Source organism: Panthera uncia, assembly GCF_023721935.1.
Source record: "Panthera uncia isolate 11264 chromosome A1 unlocalized genomic scaffold, Puncia_PCG_1.0 HiC_scaffold_16, whole genome shotgun sequence".
Lineage (NCBI taxonomy): Eukaryota > Metazoa > Chordata > Mammalia > Carnivora > Felidae > Panthera > Panthera uncia.
The window spans coordinates 67,244,517-67,262,911 of record NW_026057576.1 but is presented as its reverse complement, the minus strand read 5'-3'; the positions used below and the strand labels follow the sequence as shown (position 1 = coordinate 67,262,911).

Sequence of the window (18,395 nt, the reverse complement as noted above, 5' to 3'; positions counted from 1 at the left end):
AAATAAATAAACATTAAAAAAAAAAAAAGAAAAGGTGGGTCAGGGCGCCTGGGTGGCTCAGTTGGTTGAGCCTCAGACTCTTGATTTTGGCTTAGGTCATGATCTCTGGTTCATGAGTTTGAGCCCTGCATCAGGCTCTGCACTGACAGTGTGGAGCTAGCTTGGGATTCTCTCTCCCCTCTGCCCCTTCCCCACCCTCCCTCTTTCTCTCCCTGAAAATAAATAAATAAACTTATTTAAAAAAATTTTTAAGGTTTATTCATTTTTCAGAGACAGAGAGAGAGTGTGAGTAAGAGAGGCGCAGAGAGAGAGGGAGACACAGAATCAGAAGCAGGCTCCAGGCTCTGAGCTGTCAGCACAGAGCCCGATGCAGGGCTCGAACCCACAAACCGTGAGATGATGACTTAAGCCGAAGTCGGACATTTAACTAACTGAGCCACCCAGGCGCCCCTAAATAAACTTATTTTTTAAATTAAAAAAAAAAGCGGGGGGAGGCAGGGAGGCATAAATGACAGTGCAGGTACCCGGAGTAATGACTTCAGTTGTCTCCCCCATGGGAAGTGGTATAAAACTGACCAGAACCTGGGAGGAGAGTTGTGTGGGGAGGGCCTCCTTCGGAGGAGTCTCCACTGTCCCCTGAGGATGGAGCAGTCTGAGGTGACATATGGGGAAGGAGGCAGGGAGAGGAACACCCTGACCCTCTGGTCTCCTGCCCAGGCTTCCCATTGGCCAAGCCACGTGGGGGGTCGGGAACCCGGGAGAGACTGATGAAGCGCGCACAGGGCAGCGTCTCTGGCAGAAGGAGGTTAGAACCTGGACAGGCAGGTGGAACTAATGAGGGGCAGGGCTGGGATCCAAACACTGGACTTGGTGATGGCTATGACTGCGGCTTGGGAGCACTTGTTCGATCAACAAACATTTGATTCCCACCCTGTGGGAGGCAGCAGCATCTTCCCTGAATGATGCGTCAGACCTGGGTGGGGGCCCCGACAGGTGGGCTGTCGGAGGGAGGCTGGCTCACCCTTGGTCACAGCTGGAAAGCAACAGGTGCAAGGTTCAATCACACGTCTGCCCCCCCCCATGCCCACGTTCTGCCCCTCAAAGCAGCCCCTTCCCACCAGCAAGTCTAACTGGGGAGAAAATCAGGCTATTTGTGGAACAATGTCCTTCCAGAACTTTACAGATGGCAGGAGTTGGGACCGGACCCCTGTGAGGCCAGCACAGGTCATTTCCCGCGTTAGGACAAGGATTGAAATAGCACCCCTGATCCTAAGTGGGCGACAGTGAGACCGTCTGGCGCGTGGTTGGGGAAGTGCCAACGCCCACGGCACAGCGTGACCAGAATCAGGAAGCGAGGCCCCCGCCCATGAAGGAGGGGGGTCTCGACCACCGCATGGGTCTGGGCCAAGAGCGGAGTTCCTCAGGCAGGGCTGCGGTTTTGTTTATTGTGGGCTGGGGCTCGGGGCTTGCACAGAATGAAAATCCAAGGCGGCAGGGCCAGCGTCTGTGATGGGACAGCAGGCACGGAGTGTCTCTGCGGAGCTCGGGGCCAGCGAGGTGATCAGAACTACTCATGCAGATCAGTCCGGCAACTGGACATCACAGCCTGCGAGTGGTTCTCACGGGGATGTCCCTGAACCGGCGGGGACATCAGCTTGGGACTTGTGAGAAATGCAGGCTCAGGGGGCCGCCCCAGAGTCAGCAGCTGTGGGCATGGGGCTTGGCGACCTGTTCTCCCGAGGAGGTCGATTCTGAGGCACACTGAAGTTTGAAGACCATTTGTGGGGTCACAGATTCAGAATAGAGGTGTGGGGGGGGTGCTCGCGGACCCCTGAAAACAAAGGACTCTAAGATGTGGTCAGTGGAAGCCAGGGAGGGGGAGGGATGATTCCCCATGGAGAGAGGCCCCGCATGTGACAGACACAGATAAGAACGGGCCATGCGTAGGTGCAGGGAGCGGTGCCACACGGCCTGAAGACTCGAACCCGGGTATGGGTCAGCTCTCCTCAAAATTCAGGGGAGGCCAGGGCAGGGCATGAAGGGTTCGCCTAAGATCTAGAAAGTCGAGTCAACGGCCCTTGGTTTGCACTGGCTTACTTGGATTCTCACCTTTTTTTCTTCCTGCTCTTCTAATTCCTTCTTCTGACAATAAGGCCCCGCAATGTGGTAGGTCCTGGGAAAGATGCTGGGGATGGGGAGGTGGACACCCCTGGAGGGGAGGCAGAAATACAAACTGGTATTGCACTCTGGGAGAATCGGGAGGCAGAGGGGGCTAGTGCGGGTCGTGTCGTGGCAAGAGTTACAACAGGTGTAGGAAGGGGCAGGGGCCGTTCCTGGAGTCACTGTCTCGTGCGTTACCGTCTTTGAGTGGGCGCCCAACGTGCTCAGCAAACGGGTAGCTGGGTGTCATGCGAGCCCCGCCCCGTGCATGTGGAAGGGGCTGGAAGAGAGGCGGGAACAGGTAATGGGAATGGTGGCTGAGTCCTCACTGTGTTAGACACCCTGAAGCATTTCACATTCCCACTATTTAATCCTCACCCAACCCCACTGACCTCGTGAGATAGTAAAGGACAAGCGGAAATGTTTGGTCTTCACCCTGTGGGCGATGGGCAGCCTTTGAAGTGTTTTCAGGAGGAAATGGTCTTGGCGCTATTCTCGAAGCCTCTGACTCTCAATTCTGACCACAATGAAACTGCCTGAGGAGCTAATTAAAAGAAAATCTGATGCCAGGTCCCGCTCCCAGAGAAGGCTGGAGCTGTCTGGACAGCACATCTGACCTCCCCGAAAAGTCAGAGGGTCTGAGTTGAGACTCTGCAGGAAGTGTTTTCATTACTTGACTTTAATAGTGGCATTTTGTTTTTCTTTCAGGAATGTCCAGATCACAGGTGAGTGTTTTTTTCCTTCTCTACAGAGCTTTGTTTTGTCTGATATGCTCCTAAATGTTCACAGCTGTCCTTCCTTCGCTTAAAAATGCCCGTCACAGGGGCACCTGGTTGGCTCAGTGGGATAAGCGTCTGACTTCGGCTCAGGTCGTGATCCCACGGTTCGTGGGTTCAAGCCCTGCGTCGAGCTCTGTGCTGACAGCTCAGAGCCTGGAGCCTGCTTTGGATTCTGTGTGTCTCTCTCTCTGCCCCTCTCTTGCTCATGCTGTGTCTCTCTCTGTCTCTCAAAAATGAATAAACATTTAAAAAAATTTTTTTTAAATTCCTATTATATACTCGTGTCATTGGTGCGGGGACAATCCTGAGTTTTTTCTTTAGGACACGGTGTGTCTCGTTTTTCTCAAAATAACAATAAAACCAGATGCTTTATTTCACTGTTGTCTGTGTGTGGAGTGCAAGGGGTGAAACATTTTTTAAATTCTTGATTCCACCTCTGGACAGTCACTGACAAGTTGCTAAATGTGCATCAGCTACTTTCCATGCTGTTAGCGCTCACTCGTGAACACGGGCCAGTGGGGGGCGTGTTTCAATCCCACACCGTTTGTTTTCATCAGGGCTGCTTCGGTTACCCCCTGAGCATCTTCTTCATCGTGGTCAATGAGTTCTGTGAAAGATTTTCCTACTATGGAATGAGAGGTAACCATCCTCACCCTCCCTCCCCGGAGTGAAGAGCCTGACTTACCACAGCTCCTGACTTTGTCTCCCCTCTCGCCCCGTCCCCTGCCCTCTGCAAAAAGCGCTCCTGATTCTGTACTTCAGACGGTTCATCGGATGGGATGATAATCTGTCCACGGCCATCTACCACACGTTTGTGGCTCTGTGCTACCTGACGCCCATCCTTGGCGCGCTGATCGCGGACTCCTGGCTGGGAAAGTTCAAGTGAGTATTTGCAGCTTCCTTGTTAAGAAACAAGCCAAGAAGTAATTGCAGCTTTGTGGTTTGGGATGACGGACGGTGGGAACAAGGAATCAAGGCCCATAAAACTCTTAGGAGAGCATGTCAGGCGCTGTTTCTGCTCAGATCGTATCCCGGGTCTAGCACCGTGCCTGGCGTTTGGCAGTGTGAATGCAGGTAGCACTGGTAGGTTCTTTCCTTCCTCCAAACAGTGGTGACATCTCTGTCTCCTCTTGAAATAGTAGCAGGGATACTGTCTATCATTAATCACGTGTGAGTCGCAGAGTTAAGGTCTAGAGAACAAAGAAGCTCCCTAATGTATGTGCCGGCTGCCGAAAGGCTCACACTGCTCTCTGGGCGGGGAGGATGTGGGGCATTCATCCAATTCTACAGGATCAGCTCCACGAGTGCCCCCAATAGAGGGTTACTGAGAAGTCCCCAGAACGTAATGAGCAAGGAAGTGGAGGTTCTTCTGGGCCAAATTCACTGATTCTCTCTCTCTCTCTCTGCTCCCCCCCCTCCCCGGCTCGCACACTCTCTCTCCCTTTCTCTCAAAATAAATAAACTTAAAAAAATTGTTTTTAACTTGAAATTTGTAGTACCTGCTATAAATCTAACAAAACCATAAAATGAGAGTTGGTAAATCCTAGGAGTGATTTTCTTTTTTTCAATTCAGGAGGTAAAATACTTAGATAACTTGGAAAACACAAATGAACTCACTGTACATTCAATACAATATAAAAATGACTGGGGCGCCTGGGTGGCTCAGTCGGTTAAGCATCCGACTTCGGCTCAGGTCATGATCTCGCAGTTTGTGAGTTCGAGCCCTGCGTAGGGGGCTCAGAACCTGGAGCCTGCTTCAGATTCTGTGTCTCCCTCTGTCTCTGCCCCAACCCACTCACACTCTGTCTCTGTCTCTCTTAAAATTAAACATTAAAAATTTTTTTGGTAAATAATTAATGGCTCACTCCTGGCCAAATATTGTTACCAGGCACAAGATAAGTATCTCTTCCTTTTGAAGATAGACGGACTCAGCAGTTAGGTAAAAGGAAACACTGAGTTTTTCAAGTAATTCGGAGATGAAACCGATCTTCCGCCCCTTCCCCTGGCTCCAGCCGATGTGACTTACACGTGCAGGCTGGGCAACAAATTCTCCAGCAGGCTGCCTTTCTAGGAGTTAGCAGTTCTTGTTTTTGTTTTTTGTTCTGTTGTTTGAAGAGTTCCCAGTGGTACTCAAGTTTGAAAAACAAGTACACAATGGCTGGCGTCTTGCCTTTTGAAGCAGGAGGCCTTTCTGTGGGAGGGAAGGAAGTGGGCTCCTACCGTGCAGTTAACTTAGGTTCTCTTAACCCCTCTCAACACAGGACGATCGTGTCGCTGTCCATCGTATACACAATCGGACAGGCGGTGATTTCAGTCAGTTCCATTAATGACCTCACAGACTTCGACCATGACGGAATCCCTGACAACCTCCCCACACATGTGTGAGTTGACACCTGCTGCCGTCCCCCACCCCCACCCCCCCGCCACTGGTGGCTTACTCCATGCTCTAATTTTTCATCTTTTTTCCTTGAACTTCACCGTAAGTGCAAGGAGGTCTTTCCTCCCTCATCAGCCTAGAGGAAGCTTTTTAGTTGACTAAGAGTTGGGTCTATGTATGTCACCATCCTAGCAGCTGTCTGGAGCCACTGCTCACTCGACGCCTGGCTGTCTCGGGTACATGTCGCATGACACACGGTCAGCGCCCGGAATACTTGTGTTAATCTTGATCTTCCTCACAGGGACAGAACTCCCGCAGACGTTGATCCCTAATCGTGCCAGGTTTCCTCAAGACTCTGTGCCTTTGGGTGTCTCCTCGTACCATACTTCCGCTTATTTTTCAGTAATTCAGTTTCAGAAATATTTATTGCAGCCCTGTGTTCTGAGTTCTTGATGGAAAGTGCCGTTGACAAACGCTCCTCTGTGAGACTAATTTCCCATCACTACAGTCTGGCCTTATAAAAATGTATTTTGTTCCCGGTTCTTGTGCTTCCTTTCCTTGATCTATGAGTAACGTGTCGTATGGGTTGGGGAAATATCACGGAAACTCAAATTGGTATCTGCAGTTCCGGCGTTTCTGGTTTGCTAGCCAATCGGATTGCTGTTTAGACCCGGTCCCTTGCTGCAACACCCTCGGTGCCCACAGAGAACTGCGCTGGTGGAAGGGAGTGGTTGTATGACCATGACCGGGTCAGGAGCTCACACTTCCAATGTCTGAGTCCCAGCTACTCACAAAGGAGCTGTAAGACCTGGGCAGCTCACCTTCCCCAGGCCTCAGTTTTCTCTTCTATGGTATCAATTAAGAACATGGACTTTGGAGCCAGGCTAACTGGTTCAAATGCTGGCTATGCCCTTTACTAGTTGTGGGATCTTGAGCACATTTCTTAACCTCTGTACCTAGGCAGTAGGAACTGCCTACTTCATGTGTCAGTTTTGTGCCTTAATCTGGGTAAAGGACCCACAGCATGGCCTGGCAAGTGGTAAGTATTCAAGAAAGCTTAGTCTCTTAGCGTATTTCATGGAGTTCATACCTACAGCTCTCACTAGAGGGCCCGGTACATCATATCCAACCGGCCATGTTTTGTTGTCATTTCAAATGTTTGGGGGTGCCTGAGTGGCTCAGTTGGTTAAGCTTCCAACTTCAGCTCAGGTCATGATCTCACTGCCGGTGAGTCCGAGTCCCCCGTCAGGCTCTGTGCGGACAGCTCAGAGCCCAACATGGGGCTCGAACCCATGAACCACTAGATCATGACCTGAGCCTAAGTTAGACAACCGATTGAGCCCCCCAGGTGCCTCTAAACATAAAAAAATTTTTTAAATAAATAAATAAAAATAAAAGAGTGATAGCACTAAGCACAAGTTTATTAACAGGCAAACAAAAAAAGTGCTTCAGCCAGTTAATTCAAGAAGAGGAGCATGATTTTTTTTAAGTTTTATTTATTTAACTAAACTCTACACCCAACATGGGGCTTGAACTCACAACCCCGAGATCAAGAGTCACACACTCTTCTGACTGAGCCAGCCAGGAGCCCTAAGATGAGCAGATTTTTAAAAATTTTTTTTAATGTTTATTTATTTTTGAGACAGAGAGAGACAGAGCATGAACAGGGGAGGGGCAGAGAGAGAGGGAGACACAGAATCTGAAATGGGCTCCAGGCTCTGAGCTGTCAGCACAGAGCCCGATGCGGGGCTCGAACTCACGGACTGTGAGATCATGACCTGAGCCGAAGTCGGACGCTTAACCCTCTAAGCCACCCAGGCACCCCTGAGCAGATTTTTTAAAGGAATTTTTCAATGTGCAGTATCTTCCTTGACTTTATCTATAGTTTCCTAAAATATTTGTTAGAATTTTAAAGTAATATTTGCAAACAAGAAGATTTGGAGTAAACCCTTATAAAACTTGAAATTTGGGGTGCTTGGGTAGCTCAGTCAGTTCAGTGTCCAATTCTTGATTTCAGCTCAGGTCATATCTCATGGTTTGTGAGTTCAAACCCCCCACTGGGCTCTGTGCTGACAGCATGGAGCCTGCTTGGGATTCTCTCTCTCTCTGTCTCTCTCTCTCTCTGTCCCTCCCCAGCTTGTGCATGTGCTCATGCTCTCTCTCTCTCTCTCAAAATAAATAAATAAACTTAAAATTTTTTTTTAAAAAACCTGAAATTTGTAGTACCTACTATAAATCTAACAAAACTACAAAATGGGAGTTGGTAAGTTCCATGAGTGATTTTTTTTTCAATTCAGGAGGTAAAATACATAGACTTGGAAAATACAAGGGAAGTAAAAGTAACTAAGCCTTAATTCCCTCCATTATTACAAATAATCTCTTCTATCATTGTAAAAGATTATAGTAGTAAATCTTTCATTCTGCTTCTTTCCAGTCTTCTGTACTTTGTAAACAAGTTAAGATCATACCACATAACCTGATACTCTGCTTTGCATTTAAATTGTCTTTTTCCATGGCTTTTCATGACTATTATGATTCTATTATGATTGTACTAGACACAGTGCACACAGACACATTTTACCTACCCATTCTTTTACTGAAAACGGTAAGAGGTACAAAAGAATTCCATACATAAATCCTTGTCCAGTATTCAAGCGGTTGCTTTAAGTTTTTTAAATATACATACAAGTTTGTTAACAGAGAGAGTAATAATGATTTCAGGAATAGAATGCAGTGATTCATCACTTACATGTAACACCCAGTGCTCATCCCAACAAGTGCCCTTCTTAATGCCCCTCACCCATTTAGCCCATCCCCCCCACAACCCCTCCAGCAACCCCCAGTTTGTTCTCTGTATTTAAGAGTCTCTTATGGTTTGTCTCCCTCTCTGTTTTCGTATTATTTTTTGCTTCTCTTCCCTTACGTTCATCTGTTTTGTATCTTAAATTCCACATGAGTGAAGTCATATGATACTTGTCTTTCTCTGACTAATGTCACGTAGCATAATACCCTCTAGCTCCATCCACATTGTTGCAAATGGCAAGATTTCATTCTTTTGGATCGAGTACCCCATGACTTCTTTATCTAGTCATCTGTCGATGGACATTTGGGCTCTTTCTATACTTTGGCTATTGTCGATAGTGCTGCTATGAACATTGGGGTGCATGAGCCCCTTCAAAACAGCACACCTATGTCCTTTGGATAAATACTTAGTAGTGTAATTGCTGGGTTGCAAGGTAGTTCTATTTTTAACTTTTTGAGGAACCTCCATGCTGTTTTCCAGAGTGGCTGCACCAGTTTGCATTCCCCCCCAGCAGTGCAAAAGTGTTCTCTTTCTCTGCATCCTCACCAACATCTGTCATTTCCTGAGTTGTTAATTTTAGCCATTCTGGCAGGTGTGAGCTGGTATCTCATTGTGGATTTGATTTGTATCTCCCTGCTAATGAGTTTGTTGAACATTTTTTCATGTGTCAGTTGGCCATCTGGATGTCTTCTTTAGAAAAATGTCTATTCATGTCTTTTGCCCATTTCTTCACTGGATTATTTGGTGTTTGGATGTTGAGTTTGATAAGTTCTTTATAGATTTTGGATACTAACCCTTTATCTGATGTGTCATTTGTAAATATCTTCTCCCATTCCCTTGGTTGCCTTTTAGGTTTACTGATTGTTTCTTTCACCGTGCAGAAACTTTTTATCTTGATGAGGTCCCAATAGTTCATTTTTGCTTTTGTTTCCCTTGCCTCTGGAGACATGTCAAGTAAGAAGTTGCTGCGGCCAAGATCAAAGAGGTTGTTGCCTGTTTTCTCCTCTAGGATTTTGATGGCTTCAAGACTTATGTTTAGGTCTTTCATACATTTTGACTTTATTTTTGTGTCTGGTATAAGAAAGTGGTTCAGGTTCATTCTTCTGCATGTCACCGTCCAGTTTTCCCAATACCATTTGCTGAAGAGCCCATCTTTTTTCCATTGGATATTCTTTCCTCTTTGTCAAAGATTAGTTGGCCAAACGTTTGTGGGTGTATTATGGGTTCTGTATTCTGTTCCATTGATCTGTGTGTCTTTTTTGTGCCAGTACCATATGGTCTTGATGATTACAGCTTTGTAATATAGCTTGAAATCCAGAATTGTGATACCTCCAGCTTTGGTTTTCTTTTTCAGGATAGCTTTGGCTATTCAGGGTTTATTCTGGTTCCATACAAATTTAGGATTGTTTGTTCTAGCTCTGTGAAGAATGCTGGTGTTATTTTGATAGGGATTGCATTGAATATGTAGATTGCTTTGGGCAGAATCGACATTTTAACAATATTTGTTCTTCCAGTCCATGAGCATAGAATGTTTTTCCATTTTTTTGTGTCTTCTTCAGTTTATTTCACAAGCTTTCTATAATTTTCAGTGTATAGATTTTTCACCTCTGTGGTTAACTCTATTCCTAGGTATTTTATGGTTTTTGGTGCAGTTGTAAATAGAATAGATTCCTTAATTTTTCCTTCTGCTGCTTCATTATTGGTGTATAGAAATGCAACCAATTTCTGTGCATTGATCTTATATCCTGTGACTTTGCTGAGTTCATGGATCAGTTCTAGCAGTTTGTGGAGTCTTTTGGGTTTTGCACAGAGTATCATGTCATCTGCAAAGAGTGAGAGTTTGACTTCCTCCTTGCGAATTTGGATGCCTTTTATTTCTTTGTGTTGTCTGAATGCTGAGGCTAGGATTTCCAACACTATGTTGAATAACAGTGGTGAGAGTGGACATCCTTGTCATGTTCCTGACCTTAGGGGGAAAGCTCTCAGTTTTTCCCCGTTGAGGATGATATTAGCGGTGGATCTTTTGTGAATAGCTTTTATGATCTTGGGTTTTTATCAAGAAAGGATGCTGTATTTTGTCAAATGCTTTCTCTGCATCTCTTGAGAGGATCAAAAGATAGTAGATTGTGATAGTAATGTTAAGGCCCATGAATTCAAATTTCATTCTGCTATCAAGACTGTATTCCTGTGAATTATCTTCTCAAACAGGTTGAGTCCCTTCTCTGTGTTTAACTACTGTGAGATTGTGATTTATAATAAGAAATACGTGTTCAATCTTCCCTGTTTGGGGAACAGAGCTCCTAAAACCCTTGGAATTCCCTAAGTGATGAGAGTGGTGAACTGTCTCTTGTTATGTTGATGAGGTGACTTTGGGGACCTGGCTAAGGATGGAGACTGGTTGCCAAAAGAACCAATCATGTGACTAGAGAGTTGGAACTTTCATTCCCACCCCCTGACCTCCAGGGAGGGGGAGAGGGCCTGGAGATTGAGTTAATATCCAGCGGCCAATGGTTTAATCAACCATGCCTATGTAAGGAAGCCTCCATAAAAACCCAAAAGGACAGGGTTGGAAGAGCTTCCAGGTTGGTAGGCACAGGGAGGTACGGTGGACAGAGGCACCCTGGAGAGGGCGTGGGAGCTCCGTGCCCCTTCCCACCTATTTTGTCCTGTGCATTTCTTCCACCTGAGTGCTCCCAAGTTATATCCTTTTATGATAAATTGGTGATCTAGTAAGTAAAGTGTTTCCTGAGTTCTGTGAGCAGCTCCAGCAAGTTAATTGAACCCTACAAGGAGGTCGTTTATACTGATTTATAGCCAGTAGGTCAGAAGTACAGGCAACAACCTGGGATTGTGACTGGTATCTGAAGTTCAAGGAGATGGTCTTTGGAACTTCCAGTTTGTAGCTCATCAGTCAGAGGCACAGGTGACAACCTAGGCTTGCCTGTGGTGCCTGAAGTCGGGGGGAAGGCAGTCTTATAGGACTGAGCCCTTAACCTGTGGAATTTTTTTTTAATTATTTTTTTTAGTATTATTTTTTGTCAAGTTAGCTAACATACAGTGTGTACAGTGTGCTGTTGGCCTCAGGAGTAGATTCCCGTGATACATCACTTACATAAAACACCCAGTGCTTATCCCAACAAGTGCCACCTTCGATGCCCATCACCCATTTCACTCTCTTTCACCCTCAGTTTGTTCTCTGTTTTTAAAAGTCTCTTATGGGTTTCCTCCCTCTCCGTAACCATATGGTTTTTTTCTTTCCCTTCCCCCATGGTCTTCCGTGAAGTTTCTCAACTTCCACATATGAGTGAAAACATGATATCTGTTTTTCTCTGACTGACTTATTTCACTCAGCATGATACCCTCCAGTTCCATCCATGTAGTTGCAGATGGCAAGACTTCATTCTTTTTCATTGCTCAGTAGTACTCCATTGTATATATGTACCACATCTTTATCCAGTCATCATTTGATGGACATTTGGGCTCTTTCCATGATTTGGCTGTTGTTGAAAGCGCTGCTATAAACATTGGGGTACATGTGTCCCTATGCATCAGGACTCCTGTATCCCTTGGATAAATTCCCAGCAGTGCTGTTGCTGGGTCGTATGAGCTGTGGAATCTGATACTGTCTCTGGGTAGAGAGTGTCAGAATTGCTTTGAATTGTAGGACACCCAGCCGGTGGCCATGAATTGTTTATTGTTAGTATGGGGATTCCCCTCCCTACACTGGAAATTGGGCCCAGGAACCCAAAGAGAACCACTGTCCCTGGTCCTCTGAGGGAAATTAGAGGACAGAGAGACTCCTGCTTTGAAGAATCTCACATTTCTGCAATATCCCCTCTCCTTTCCCTAGGGCACTGTCCATGATTGGCCTGGCCCTGATAGCTCTGGGAACCGGAGGAATAAAGCCCTGTGTGTCTGCATTTGGTGGAGACCAGTTCGAAGAGGGCCAGGTGAGATCATGTGCCTTCACAGAAACTACATAAAACAAATATAAACATCCAGAAATTATTCACGGACACCAAGTCTGTTCTCCATTTGATTCTTTTCAAGGACCGATCATCAGCCACATTTGATCAGTTGATATATAACCAAAGTCATATTGTAACCTTATCCTTTTAATTACAGGAAAAACAAAGAAACCGATTCTTTTCCATCTTTTATTTGGCCATTAATGCTGGAAGCTTGCTTTCTACTATCATCACTCCCATGCTCAGAGGTAAGACATATCCGGTTTTCTTTTTTTGAATTATGGGGAGAAAGTCAGGTGGCAAGTTTAAGTCCTTGTTTTGTTTGTTCGTTTTGTCCCTCTTTTCTCCCATTACGCTTCTGCTGTCGGATACTTCGAAATCCAGAAAATGAACTTCGTGTCGTCTCTAATACTATTTGACTCCCTTATCCCAAAGACCACTGAAGAATCTAAAACACCCCTAGCATGGCAATCATTTTTTCTAAGTTTTTATTAATGCAAAGTCTTTACTCACAGTAAGAGAGAAGGCAAGAAAGAGGTGCTGTTTGGCAACCAGACCTGGATGGATTGTACTTGGCATTTGTGCCTTTGGGCACAAATTTGTGCTCCCCAGCGATATGCAGTGAGTTAGGAAGAATTTAGTGGCAACATTTTATTCTTTGCCTTCCTCTCATCTCAACTATTTCTTGTTGGTTTTTTTTTTTTAAATTTTTTAAATGTTTATTTAGTTTTGAGAGAGAGAGAGAGAGAGAGAGAGAGACAGAGCGTAAGCAGGGGCGGGACAGAGAGAGAGGGAGGCACAGAATCTGAAGCAGGCTCCAGGCTCTGAGCTGTCAGCACAGGACCCGACGCGGGGCTCAAACCCACAAACCGTGAGATCATGACCTGAGCGGAAGTTGGATGTTTAATTGACTGAGCCACCCAGGCACCCCTTAGCTATTTCTAAAAGAACTGCCCGGGAAGGAGAAGGAGACAGCAGCTGTCAAGAGCGCTCAGATATTTGTGTTTGCTGACACTCCACTGAGAGTCTGTGAATTTCCCACCTGAAGGGACTATCCGGGGACAGATTAGACAAAAACAACCCTGTGGTGTCCACACTGCAAATCAGATTCAATGATGAAAGAAAATATTTTGTGGGGATTTATGTATTTCTGCCTGGAGTAGTAGTTGGAAGATGACCCTTAAATCCCATTCCAACTTGTTTTGTATAAACATTTAATAGCTTTGGGGCACCTGGCTGGCTCAGTCCATAGAACATCCGACTTTTGACCTCAGGGTTGTGAGTTCAAGCCCCACATTGGGCATGGAGCCTACTTAAAAAAATAATAATAAAGATACTTTATTCTTTCATTATGTTCCCTCACCTCCCCCACTTCCAGCTTCTAGTAGAATATGTACTTATGCATGTTTGAATTACAGAATGTGTTAAAGGATAATTTTAAAGGTAAAATCCTGGCTCTCACACAAATATAAAATGAGCATGTGCTGAGATTTTATATGACTGATTAATTAGTGAAGAAACTGGAGGAACACTGCTACAATCAGCTCCAATAAGGATTTGAATAACAGAGATGTACGCTCTTCCCAGAGGGAAGAGTGAGTTTGCATTGCCACGAACAGAATCATTTGGACAGCTATGAACAGGAAACATTTGCGTGACTGTCAATTTTCTACGAGTTAACTTCTTTCTCTACTGAATTGTGAAGCGGTTAGTCAGTCAAAGACAAAGTCAAACCCCTTTCGGTCAGATTATTCCTGGAGGCTCCATTTCATTGAAAGAATTTCTAGGAGACCCTGGGTGGCTCAGTCGGTTAAATGTCCAACTCTTGATATTAGCTCAGGTGGTGATCTCATGGTCATGAGATCGAGTCCCATGTCAGGCTGAGCACGAAGCCTGCTTGGGATTTTCTCCCTCCCTCTCTCTCTGCTCCTCCCCCACTCATGCTCATTCTCTCTCTCAAAATAAATAAATAAACATTTTTTTTTTAAAAGAAAAGGAAGGAATGTCCAATAATCTCTACTTCTCCTTCCAGAGTCTTAATTTTTTCTCCTCACCAATCCTAGGATTTCAGAGCTAGAATGGATCTGCAGTCAGAGGTTAGAAAACTATGGCTGATGGGCCAAATCCAGAAATCTGGACAAGACCATCGATTTGTCTATTGTCTATGACTGCTTTCACCTTACAAAGTCAAGGTTGAGTAGTTGGGACAGAGACTGAATGGTCCACAAAGCCTAGAATATTTACTTCCAGCTCTTCACAGAAAACTTTGTTGACCCCTGCCCTGGGCCATCTAATTGTTTTTTAAATAGCATGAATTCAGGAACACACAATCTTGATTTTCCAGGGTACTTTTGATTTTATTTACTGGGTCCCCTATCTTCAAGTTATTGTATCCAGGTCACTTTTATCTCTCCCACCAAGAAAATCCATATAAGGATTCCCACTGATTTTGGCTTGGCCAGTGTCAGACATCTATTTAGGGGCTAAGATTAGAACCTATGTTCGTCTCTTGCTCTTTCTACTACAAAGCTGCTGGGCTCAGCAGACAATGAAATTGATAAAGCAAATGGATAAGTCTAGAACATCAAGTAAAAACAATATGTAATAACCAGTTAGGGATTTTTTAAAAAATGATAACCATATATGAGCATTAAAAATGCCATAATGAGGGGCACCTGGGTAGTTCAGTTGGTTAAGCATCCAAGTTCTGCTCAGGTCACGATCTCACAGTTTGTGAGTTCGAGTCCTACGTCAGGCTCTGTACTGACAGCTCAGAGCCCGGAGCCTGCTTCAGATTCTGTGTCTCCTTCTCTCTCTGCCCCTCCCCTGATCATGCTCTTTCTCTCTGTCTCAAAAATAAATAAACATTAAAAAATAAGATTATAAAAAAATGATATAATGAATTTTAATCTTATAATTTCTCCCCAGTTCAACAATGTGGAATTCACAGTAAACAAGCTTGCTACCCCCTGGCATTTGGGGTCCCTGCTGCTCTCATGGCTGTAGCTCTGAGTAAGTAGAAATCAGTTGAATTAGTACAATCCTATAATCAGGTCAGACCCTCACATTAATTATTGTGACCAATTTTTTAAAACTTCATGGAATAAATTGTAATGATAATTCCCATGCTCTGAACATTCAAACAAAGTAGAGTTGGCATATTACTTCAGAGGAAATAAGATCAAAAAAGAGTTTACAGGAAATGGGATCAACTGAGTTGGGCTCGGAAAAGTTTGACACTATTTAGGCAGATTTAAGGAGAAAAGTGACAGAATCTATTAGACTAGATGACCCCATGACCGAACGCTTTTGCTCTTATCAGCGTGTGCTCGTCTCCAGCTTGCCTCAAGACCCGGCAGCCTGGTCCAGTTAGCGTTTAAATACTTCCAGTGAACATCCAGATTTCCATAATACATCATCTTGAAATGGTTCTACCAGAGTATCTTCCCGTTGGGAGGAATATATGTGTCTATTAGATACATTCATTCACACATTAGTTCTTGGCACTGGCTTTTTAGGAAGTGTGGACAGTTTTCGCCCTAGGATAGTCTACATTGAAAGATGGCAGGTGTCTTCGTTTCCTGGGACTACCGTGACCAAACACTACAGACTGGGTGGCTTCATTAGAAATTTATTTATCATCTCACAGCTCTGGAGGTGGGGAATCCAAAATCAACATGGCGAGAGGGCCCTGCTCCCTCTGAAGTTACTGAGAGGGATCTCTTCCAGGCCTCTCTTCTGCCTCTGGTAGTTCCCTGGCCTGATGCAGCACAATGCCAATGTGCCTGTGGCCTTCCCCTGTGTGCACATCTGTGTCCAAATTTGCGCTTTTTTGTAAGGCCACCAGTCATATTGGAGTAGGAGCCCCCTGAATGACCTCATCTTAACTCGATCTTCTGCAAAGGCTGTATTTCCAAATGAGGTCACATTCTGAGGTCCTGGGGGTAAGGACTTCAGCATCTTCTGGGGGCGGGGGGGTGGTGGGGTTCGGGGACACGATTCAACCTGTAACGGTAGTACAAGCAGGAAACAGAGCCCAATACGCATCTCAGGCCTTTGCAGCTTCCCACTCAAATGAGAAAGTGCTGGCACTATTACTTCCTCTGACTTTTTTTCAGTTCTTCATAGTGTCAGTTATGCCCCCTCTTAACCCTGTTTGTTCAGCTTGTAGCAAATTAGCTTCACCCTTACATCCAAGCCAGAATTCCGTATTTTCCCTTTTTTTCTGTGTCCATTTCCTTCCATAATTGTTTAAATACTGCCACACTCCCCTAAAAAGCCCATATATACCTACTCCTCTCCGATTCTGCGTAAGGAGATAAAAAAAGGATCTCAAAAGCTGTTGTTCGAGGCCAGACGCTGTAGTCAGTTGGCATTAGGTAAATTGTCATTTAGTTTGCATGGGTCATTCTTACATCATACAATGTTTCTCGAATGGAAGAATTGAGAATAGGCCAAATTCTATGCATCAATGCTGTCTCTTGAAGTTTCTTTCAGCAGCAATCTTGTGCTTGAATTAGGCTTAAGTAATCAGAAGCTTAAAGATTAAAATATTTGTTGGCAAAACAGAGTAGACTCCATCTATGAGTATCTCTGCCATCTCTGTCTGGATTAAGGAAGATTGGCATCGGGTGAGGATTAAAGTATATTTCTCTTTATTCAACCATAAAGAACACCTATAACACAGGCACATACTTGGACATATGCTTTGAGTGGTAGCACTTCTCAAAATCTCAGGCCCTCTTAAATTGAGGAAATTAAGTGGCATTCCATTAACCCATCGGTGCTTTTAAATGATTAAACTGTGGTATTGGACAATCAGAAATCCTCATACGGTACTGGGTTTCCAGAGTCTCCTGAAGGAATGCTTTTTCTATTTTTACAATATGCCTTTTCTAGGAAGATCCATGGAAGAATTGCCTTATTGTAAAAGTGCTTTAACCTTGTAAAACTGTAGCCGCAGATGCAAAAATTCACCACTGTTTTTCTGTACCGTGACCACGGAATGAACTCTGCCACACATGATTAAGTAAGGTTTTAACAAATTAGTTTCTTCCTTTTTCTGAAGATTTATTAAAAAAGAAGAAACTCTTCTGCCATTGCAATCAGAAAATTAAAGCTGTTTTTTGTCTTTATAGAATTATGTGCTGATCTGTTACGTGAAAGCACTTATTCCTTTGTCTCCCTATGCTTAAGAATAAACCTTGCACTTAAATAGCCGTATGGAGCGTCTGCGAGCCACCCCAAAATGTGGGAAGTGGACAGTAATAGGCTCCAATGTTGGTATATGACAGCACAAATATACCACCGCTCAAAGCTTCTGTGATTGTTAGGATCAAAAGCACTTTCCAAACTGGGACATAGGAAGGCAAGCCCATTCTGTGAGTAATCCCAGTATTTCCAAAACAAGGTTGTAACTCAAATAAAAGCACATCTTCTAGGTCACAGGTAGTTCTGTCAAACGCCTTGTTAACATCTTCTTTTGCCTTCCCAGTTGTGTTCGTCATTGGCAGTGGAATGTACAAGAAGTTTCAGCCCCAGGGTAATGTCATGGCTAAAGTTGTCAAGTGCATTGGTGTAAGTATTTCAGTAGCTCTCTCTGTCAGTGATATTTAGCCACCCCAGAACCTTCTACCTCCTTCAAATTAAAATGCAATGAAGCATTGACTTTTCTTTATTTTTTTAAGTTTATTTATTTATTTTGAGAGAGAGAGAGAGACAGAGACAGAGAGCATGAGCGGGGAGGAGCAGAGAGAGGGAAAGAGAGCTTCCCAAGCAGGCTCCTCACTGTCAGTACAGACCCTGACACGGGGCTCAAACTCACAAACTATGAGATCATGACCTGAGCCAATACCAAGAGTCACACACTTAGCCGACTGAGCCACCCAGGTGCCCCAACATTGACTTCTCTTTAAACATTTTCTTAATGTTCTTAACTATTTTGGTAATTAAAGTTTCTTATAAAACTGACCAAATGGAAAAGGACACAAACTGAACTCAAAAAGGGAGAGAGAGAAATGGCTCTTGAACTTTCGAATTAGATCAGTAGTCAAAGAAAGGCAAAGCAGAGTGACTGTTCAGCTATCACGCTGGCTAACCATGGCTGATGCGGGTCGGGAAGAGTGAAACGGAAGTGGAGAGGCGAGGTTTGATGCTGCATCTCAAGGGTCTGGAGTGTCAGTAATGCTACTTTCAGAATTAAGACTAAGAAAATCACTTTTTAAAATGAACACACAAAATGAACACAGATTCAAGTAGAAGATTATCAATGTAATATTTATAACAGCAAAATTTTATAACACAAAATT

The 18,395-nt window shown here is 44.5% G+C and overlaps 1 protein-coding gene across 1 annotated transcript in view; it reads left to right on the top strand.

The window, feature by feature from the left end:
* The first annotated feature begins 1,509 nt into the window (after nucleotides 1-1,509).
* Nucleotides 1,510-18,395, top strand: part of SLC15A1 (solute carrier family 15 member 1) — a 38,997-nt gene continuing 22,111 nt past the window's right edge. The window contains exons 1-9 of the mRNA XM_049647326.1: nucleotides 1,510-1,664; nucleotides 2,869-2,885; nucleotides 3,384-3,578; nucleotides 3,680-3,821; nucleotides 5,201-5,320; nucleotides 11,970-12,069; nucleotides 12,245-12,335; nucleotides 15,016-15,099; nucleotides 17,582-17,664. Of these exons, the coding sequence (XP_049503283.1) occupies nucleotides 1,510-1,664; nucleotides 2,869-2,885; nucleotides 3,384-3,578; nucleotides 3,680-3,821; nucleotides 5,201-5,320; nucleotides 11,970-12,069; nucleotides 12,245-12,335; nucleotides 15,016-15,099; nucleotides 17,582-17,664 (987 nt within the window). The remainder of the gene's footprint in view (nucleotides 1,665-2,868; nucleotides 2,886-3,383; nucleotides 3,579-3,679; nucleotides 3,822-5,200; nucleotides 5,321-11,969; nucleotides 12,070-12,244; nucleotides 12,336-15,015; nucleotides 15,100-17,581; nucleotides 17,665-18,395) is intronic.